Source organism: Eumetopias jubatus, unplaced genomic scaffold (assembly GCF_037043125.1).
Source record: "Eumetopias jubatus isolate StellerSeaLion01/CBP00866 unplaced genomic scaffold, mEumJub1_p1.0 scaffold_13, whole genome shotgun sequence".
NCBI lineage: Eukaryota > Metazoa > Chordata > Mammalia > Carnivora > Otariidae > Eumetopias > Eumetopias jubatus.
This window is the reverse complement of record NW_028274819.1, coordinates 11630242-11639243: the sequence shown is the minus strand read 5'-3', so window position 1 is coordinate 11639243 and position 9002 is coordinate 11630242. Positions and strand designations below refer to the sequence as shown.

Genomic DNA, 9002 nt, shown 5'->3' with positions numbered 1-9002 from the left:
CCTATTGTTATTTTTATAGATAGAGAAATTGAAGCAGAAAGCTTCAGTGAGTTGCTCTAAGTCATACTCTTGGTCAATGGCAGATCAGAGATTAGAACCTAAATGGTCCAATCCCAGAGGCTGTGCTCTTGAGAACCAGGCAAGGGATTAGGGAGTAGAGAGATTTGTGGTCTGGGTATGGTATTCTGTGACTTAAGATTTCAGTGCTGATGCAAATAGATACTTATACACCTATGTTCACGATAGCACTATTCACAGGAGGCAAAAGGTGGAAACAAACCAAGTGTCCATGAACGGATGAATGGATAAACAAAATGTGGTATGTACACACAATGGAATACTATTCAGCCATAAAACATAAAAGAAATTTGAAATATGCTACCACACGGATGGACCTTGAAAACATTATGCTTAGTGAAATAAACCAGGCACACAAGGACAAATATTGTATGATTCCACTTGTGTGAAGGTACCTAGAATAGGCAAACTCAGAGAGACAGAAATTAGGAAAGAGGTAACTAGGGGCTGGGAGGAGAACATATGGTGAGTTATTGTTTAGTGGGTACACAGTGTTTGTTGGGGATGATAAAAGAAGTTTTGGTTATGGATAGAGGTGATAGTTACACAACATTGTGGATGTATTTGATGCCCTTGAATTGTACGCTTACACAGGGCTAAACTTCTAAATTATGCAATGTACATTCTACCACAATTTAAAAAAAAGGATTTCTGTGGTGAACTACTTCTGGGTGCTTACAACAAAAAGTCTGATTTAGAAGCGATTTGCAGAATTTATTTATGTATTTTAAAGATTTATCTGAGAAAGAGAGAGAGAGCACGAGTGGGAGAGGCAGAGGGTGACGGAGACAGAATCTCAAGCAGACTCTGTGCTGAAAATGGAGTCTGACGTGAGCCCCATCTCAACACCATGAGATCATGACCTGAGCTGAAACCAAAAGTCAAATGCTTAACTGACTGTGTGCACCACCCAGGTGCCCCAGTTGTGGAGTTTAGCCTGGAGGTGGAGATGGTTAGGGTTGGGGAGCTCAGGAAAGGGAGAGGCCAAGAGTTGAATGGGTCACCCAGCAGGAGCTCTATGTCCTGACATTAATCTGTCCTCAGGGGGCAGCACGGTGCCATCAACAGGCCCAATGCACTGAATACATGGAGAGTGCAAATCAAACTGGGATGATTCACTTCCATTTCCGCCCCTTCTCCAAACTCCCTGAGGTGCAGATGCTGATTTTCGTGGCCTTCCTGATCATGTACCTGGTCAGCATCAGTGGCAATGTCTCCATTTCTCTCATCATCTGGATTAACCATTCTCTGCATACCCCCATGTACTTTTTCCTGGCCAACTTGGCAGTTCTGGAGATTTGCTACTCTTCCACCATTGCCCCTCTGACTCTGGCCAGCGTCCTGTCCACGGAGAGAGACTTCATCTCCTTGCCTGGCTGTGGTACCCAGATGTTCTTCTTCATCTTCCTAGGCAGCGCTGACTGCATTCTACTAGCTGTCATGGCCTATGACAGGTTTGTGGCCATCTGTCACCCTTTGCGTTACACCCTCACGATGAGCTGGCGGTTGTGTGTCCAGCTGGCCCTGGGGTCTCTTGTGCTGGGGTTCATCCTGGCAATGCAGCTGACCATTCTCATCTTCCAACTCCCCTTCTGCAGCAGCAAAGAAATCAGCCTGTTCTATTGCGATGTCCTCCCTGTCATGAGACTGGCCTGTGCAGATACCTTGGTCCACGAGGCCACGCTGTTTGTGGTCAGCATCATCGTCCTCCCCATCCCCTTCCTGCTTATCATTCTCTCCTATGTCTTCATCGCGGCCGCCATCCTGAAGATCCGCTCGGCAGAGGGGAGGCACAAGGCCTTCTCCACCTGCTCCTCCCACCTGACTGTGGTCCTGCTCCAGTACGGATGTGGGGGGCTCATCTACCTGTGCCCCAGCTCCAGCTACTCTCCAGAGAGGGACCAGGTAGTGTCTGTGGTGTACACATTCATCACCCCTGGGCTGAACCCCTTGATCTACAGCATGAGAAACAGAGAGCTTAGGGATGCTTTGAAGAGGACAATGATCAGGTTCCTGTTGTCCTAAGCACGGTGAACACTCTGGATGTTCCTCTCCAACACTGCTGGGAAGAAACAAATGAGTGTGCTTTCTGGAAGATGAGGAGGTGGGAGCTAAGAGGTCATTGGATTTATACTGTTACTTCTTCCTGGTTATATTATTCCCGAAAAGTCATTTTTTTTTTTTCTCAGCCTCCGATTCTTCATCTCTAAAATGGGGATGAAAATGCCCACGAGACTTAAATCTGGGGTAGTTTTGAGGACCCAAAGTGAAAATACTTCATGACTTTTAAAGGGCGATATGGCAGTGAATGTGGTCATTGCTTATCCTCATCATTACATGTAAAGTCTATGTCCATTCTCAGGTTCTTAGCGGGCTCACGTGTTGACACATGTGCTCAGGGCCAGAGCCAAGAACAAGATGCACATCAAACCGGCACCGTTGCAACCACTCTCTGCTGATTTCCGGGGTGCAAATGCTGAGCTTAGCTTATACCTTTTCAAATTCTCTTTTTTTTTTAATTTCTTAAAGATTTTATTTATTTATTTGAGAGAGGAAACACAAGCAGGGGGAGTGGGAGAGGGAGAAGCAGGCCTCCCGCTGAGCAGGGGAGCCCGATGCGGGGCTCGATCCCAGGACCCTGGGATCATGACCTGAGCCGAAGGCAGACGCTTAACATCTGAGCCCCCCAGGCGCCCCTCGAATTCACTTTCACCCTAAATTCTTCTTCCTGGGAAAGGTGATGGGGAAAGCGCTGGAGTTTAAAAAAAGTTGTGGTTCTTTTTTCTTACCTTTATACCCAGAGCTAATCTGTCTCCATCTCAATCTCTGACTCTATTAGTTGTTAGTCTGCGTCTAACTCACTCTCCCCGTGCCTATTGGGTCTCCTCCCCATTGTGTCCTTTCTGTCTCAGATACACACACACACACACACACACACACACACACACACACACACACACTTACATGTTTCACATTTCTCTCTGTCCCTAGCTGCTATGGTCTGATTATTTGTGTCCTCCTACCTCAGGTTCATCTGTTGAAATCCTAATCCCCAATGGCATGGTATCAGGAGGTGGGGCCTTTGGGAGGTAATTAGGTCATGAGGATGGAGCCCTCAGGAACAGGATTAGCGCATTCATAAAAGAGACCCCACAGAGCTCCCTGGCCCTTCCGCCATGTGAAGATACAAAAAGTCTGTGACCTGGAAGAGGTTCCTCACCCAACCCTGACCTCAGACTTCCAGCCTCCAGAACCGTGAGAAATACATATCTGTTGTTTACAAAGCCACCCAGTCTATGGTACTTTGTAATGGCAGCCTGAATGGACGAAGACACGAAGTGTACATACTATGGAAAGATTGCCTTTTTAAACTGAGCCTTTCTCAGTAATGTTGGTTCAGATCTGGATTCAGGTTGAGGAAAAGCTAGTTCTGTGAAGATAAACACTGGCTGGACACAATGAGGGGAAAGGACTCTAATGTGGCTGTGAGCAGGAGGGTAATTGTTTCAGGACGATCCCTGTCTCAGGGTAATGGCATCAGAACATCAGAACATAGATAGTTTACTGTCCTTTTGTAGGGTGGGGGAAGCTCATTTATTCCTCTGCCCATTGATTAGTGAGGGATTTACTGGGGTGCTTGACTGGCTCAGTTGGTGGAGTGTGCCCCTCTTGATCTCAGGGCTGTGAGTTCAAGCCCCGTGTTGGTGTGGAGCCTACTTTAAAAAAACAAAAATAAAAAATTATGAGTGATTTATTCATTCAACAATATTTAAGAAGACAGTAAACAACTGTTTATTGAACTCTGCTATGTACTATGTACCCACCTGTGGCAGGTGGAGCAAGAAGTCGAAAGGTAAGTAAGAGGCAACTCCCGCCTTGAAGGAAGTTAAGTCTAGTAGTGTTTAAGAACACAAACCATAAAAAAAAAAAAAAAAAAGAACACAAACCATGATAGCCCAAGGGCAAGCGATACAATGCTATGAGCTTCTGGAGGAGGAGCAGATAAAGGAATCAAGACAAGTGTGATGGGGGAGGTGGTATTTGAGCAACACCATGCAGGTGTCCAGGTCTCTCTCTGTGTGCAAAGAGGAGCAGGAAGGGCATTTCTTTCTTCCTTCTTCGTACTTTTTAAAAGATTTTATTTATTTATTTGAGAGAGAAAGAGAGAGAAAGAGAGCGTGCCTGCTCATGTGGGAGGGGGCTGGGGGGGCAGGGACAAGCAGACTCAGCTGAGCCTGATAAGGGCCTCAGTCTCATGACCCTTAACTGACTGAGCCAGCCAGGCGCCCAGGAAGGGCATTTCTGAAGGGGGGAATTGTAAAGGCAGAAGAATGAGCTCTTTGTGCCTCTGTTTCCTTATCTGGAAAAGTATAAAATGTCTGCTACATTTTTTTTTTTTTTCTGAAAATGTATCACAGACTTAGAAGCTAGAAACCATGACCAGGATTCATATTACATGGAACTGAAATGTTCCCATCTTCCTTTGAAAGACAAGAACTTGGGGCACGTAGGTGGCTCAGTTGGTTAAGCGTCTGCCTTCAGCTCTGATCTTGATCCTGGAGTCCTATGATCGAGTCCCGTATCGGGCTCCTTGCTCCGTGGGGAGCCTGCTTCTCCCTCGGCCCCGCCACTCACCCTGCTTGTGCTATCTCTCTCTGTCAAATGAATAAATAAAATCTTAAAAAAAGAAAAGACAGACAAGAACCGGAAAGGATCTTCTTTGGTTCACTTACAGACACTTGCTGCCCTTCCCGTGTTCTACTGCGCTATTCCCCTACATCAGTGTTATTTTCTGGACACGAGTCTTGTTGAATAATTGGTGTTTGGGAGAAATAAACTTTCTATGGTCAAACTAGTGTGAAGAGTACTGTGCTGATCAAACCCCAACCAGTGGTCTCCTACAGGTTCACTTGGTGCCTGTAAGTGCAAATGTGCAGTCAGACTCTAGGATGAGGGATGCATTTCTCTGATGTTTTCTGAATTCTGTCACCACTGAACTCTTTTATTCCTTACCGGGTTGAACCTGCTGAGGCTGGCTAACTACCAAGAGGGTGGTTTCACTAGTGATTGAAATAGTCCAGGCATTTTTTAATTCTCCATGCTCCTTGAGAAAAACAAGTGTAGTTATCATGGGTTAGTAGGCTTCTTCTCAAGTGATTGCATAAGGGAATTAATGATTGCTCATTTATCGTCACAAAAACCCATGAGGTGGACCCTGTTGTTTTCTCTGCTTACAGATAAGGAAACTGTGACACAGGGAATTTCGGTAACGTGTTCAAGGTCACACAGCCAGAACAGGCAGAACATGAGATTTGATGTGCATGGTGTGGTTTCAAAGCCCGGGGAACAAAACTATTACCTCTCCCCAGCAAACTATCCCTGTATTATGGGAGCGTGGGGAGATCCCTTCATTCTTCTGTAGTTAATTTCATAATAAAATGGGGGCAATAATATCTACTCTATTTCCTCAAATTTTATTGTGACATCTGGGGGGGCACAGAAAAACTGTAAAAGTGCAATGAAAGATTCAGCATGGTTAGTTTAATATCCAAATGGAGGGGTGCCTATGTTGGTGCAGTTGGTAGAGCATGCAACTCTTGATCTCAAGGTTGTGGGTTCAAACCCCACATTGGGCATGGAGGCTGCTTAAAAAAATAATATCCAAATGGAGAAATGTACGAGATGGCTTATTTTTTTAGTTATAAACATTTTAAAGCCATAGTTATTCACTTGCCTTTCCCCTAGGCTCCACTGTATTTATCTGTTCCTCTTGACAGGTGTTTCAAAGGTGTTGTAAGAAACAAACACGTCTTCTGCAGCTCAAAGTAACCACAAGCTCCTCTGGGTGAAGCTTCTGTTCTAGGCTCTTCAGGGGAGCACTTGGTGCTTTTAGGCTCTAGGGACTGAGGAGTTTATGTAAACATAACAAGAAATGTATAAGGTTCAAATTATTTATATTGTCAAATCAAAGGCATAGGTATATGGCATGTGGAGGTTCGTACTAGGAAAACATCTGAATAACGTGATATAAGATCTCTTTGTAAGGGGTGCCTGGATGGTTCAGTTGGTTAAGAATCCGACTTGATCTCCGCTCAGGCCTTGATATCAGGGTTATGAGTTCAAGTTCTGCAATGGGGTCCATGCTGGGCCTGGAGCCTACTGAAAAAAAAAAAAAAAAAAAAAAAAGAAAAGAAAAAAAAAATAAGTTGACCACAGATACCTGGGTTTATTTCTAGTGTCATGAGTTCAAGCCCCATGGTGGGCTCCTACTTAAAAAAAAAAAAGACATGTTTGTAAATAAAACATGTTATTTTAAACTCAGTTCAATGACACAGGGCTCATTCTCCAAAACACATGGAGTTGCAATTGCATTTAGTTTTAAGGAAGGATCATCTTTCTTCCTCAGGGAGAAGAGAGGAGGATCCCCAGGGACTGTGTGTGTGTGTGTGTGTGTGTGTGTGTGTGTGTGTGTGTGTGTTAGAGGCCAACCATGCCTTGGTTAATCTCCAAATATTTGCATTCCACTTACTTCATAGTAGCCCTGGAAGGTGAATAATACTGGTTTGTTGCTCTTAAGCAGTTCATGGGCTAGCCAGGGAGACAGATGGGTAAGCAGCTAGGTACAAGACAACAAAGGTGGGCTTTAAAAAGAGGTCTGAACAAGTTCTCTTGGGGGCAAGCAGGCAGGGGGGCCAAGGGGCCGCCTGAGTGAACCAGAGGGTTCTGTCTTGAACAAGGAGCAGGGGTCTGCCAGACATGAAATGGTAAAAGGGCCTATCGGGCAGAGGTAGGTGGGAAATCCTGGGCACATCTGGCTCAGAGAAGAGGTGGGAGTTTGGTGAGGCTGACAATGGAGTTGTGTGTGTCATGGAGTGACAGTGCATGGGGCCGGGGCCAGAAGGGGCAAGGGCCTGAATGCCATTCTAAGAGTACGGACTCCCTCCTCTTTGTAATGAGAGGCCACTGAGAAGTTTCAATCAGAAGAAAGACATAATGGAGCCATATTATGGGAAGATTCATTTATTAAATTTGGTAACCATTAACTGTGAGTGCCTAGTCCATTTTTGGCCCTATGCCTGGGTCTGGGTCCATGTTGATAGAAGAGAAGAGACAAGACTGCTGCCCTCACGGAGTTGACAGAAGGTGTGCGAGGCAGACCAGGTCATTCGTAGTGTGGTAGGGCTATGGTGAAGTCCAGGGTGTCACAGGGGCACGTTTGGGAGACACTTAAGTCAATCCTGGAGGGTGAAACATTTGCTCTGAGGCCTGGAGGATATATCAGAGTTGTCCAGGACGGATATGGGGGAGAAGAGAGCTCTAGAAGGTGAATAGCATAACTCTGGCATTAATTTGGGATTTGAACTATGTACTGGGTAGCTAAGAGATGGCTCCTGGCTTTCATTCTCCTGTGTAATCCCTTCACCTTGAGTGTTGGCTGCAGCTGGTGAGTAGCTTCTAGTGAACAGAATACAGAAAAAGTGATGTCACAGCTGAGATTAGGTTACAAATACACCTTGGCTTCCATCTCTCTCTCTCTCTCTCTCTCGTCTTCCTGCTCTGATGGAAACCAGCTGCCATGTTGTGAGCCGCTCTATGGAGAGGACTACATGGCAAAGAAACCAAGGGAAGCTTCTGGCCAATAGCCCTTGAGGAGCCCAATCCTGCCAACCAGAGTGAACTTGGAAGCAGACCCTCCCAAGTTAAGCCATGAGATGAGACTGTTGCCCCAGGCAACACCTCCTCTGCTGTCTGTGAGAGATTGTGAGACAGACGCACCCAGCTCAGCTGCACGGGGATCCCCCCGAATCACAGAAGCCAGAGGGTAATAAAGGTTTATTGTTTCCAGCTGCTAGATTCAAGGGCCATTTGCTATGCAGCTGTATACAACCAATACAAACAATAGGGGTAAGGGGGAGAAAACCACAGGTCAGTAAGTTTATTCTCCATCCCTCCTGCAGTGGGGGAAGAGATGCTCTTGGGAACAGAAAGGACCTTCCCCTTAAATTCTCTAGTTCCCCTTATCTCTACTCACCACCATTACCTTGAGGTGCACCAGCCAGAAAGTGGTCTCGCCTGTTCCGCAGATGGCCCAGATGGGGTAAGGCTCAGTCCTTTTCTCCAATGGGAAAAGAAGTAGGCTCAGAGTGGGGAGGGAGAAGGAAGTGGAACTCCCAAATGCCCGGATCCTCTTTTTGGTTTGTTTGTAAAAGTGAAATTAAGTGTTGGCTGAATTATACATAGCCAAAACGCACACTTGATCTGGACTATGTTTAATGGGGAAACAGCTACACCAAGACAGAGTGGGTGGGGAACCAAGTTCCACTGTGGGGCAGAAAAATAAAAATACATCAGAGAGAAGGGGCTCCTACTGAGCCTGGAACCTTAAGTCCCTGTCCACTGACCTGGAGACCCTAGCGTCCACTTGGGCTCAATATCAGTCTTTTTCACCAGCCTCTGGACTCTCCTTGCCCAGGTTCCATATTCCAGTTAACTTGACTTTTTCCAGTTCCTTATACACAACTAGCACGTGGAATCCATACTTCTCTGCCTGGCAGGGATGAGTAAATATTAATATACTAATAGAAAATGAATAAAATAGGGTTCATGCCTAATGAGAGTTTTAAAGAAGGCTTGAAGTCTGTAACTACCTTCAAATAGAATGCTATAATAATAGACGTCTGCTGAGGTGTCCCCTCTTGGGTTCCTGGACTCCAATGGCACTTAAGAGGGCTCTTTACAGTATTTTTAATATTTAAAAAGTTTTAAGGAAATCATATAGTCATTTCTGTTATGGCCCCATAGACTAACCAAGAGGTTATTATATTTTTTCTTCATGGAAACATCAGTAGGAAATCAAATGTCTTTTTGGTTTTCTAGTTTTATTGAGATATAATTAACATATGACATGGTATTAATTTAAGGCA

General features: G+C 45.3%; 1 protein-coding gene across 1 annotated transcript; it reads left to right on the top strand.

Moving 5' to 3' along the window:
- The first annotated feature begins 1164 nt into the window (after positions 1-1164).
- LOC114215153 (olfactory receptor 10V1-like) lies at positions 1165-2103 on the top strand. The gene has a single exon (XM_028111073.1). It carries the CDS (start codon positions 1165-1167, stop codon positions 2101-2103), a length of 939 nt encoding a protein of 312 aa, XP_027966874.1.
- Positions 2104-9002: the final 6899 nt, after the last annotated feature.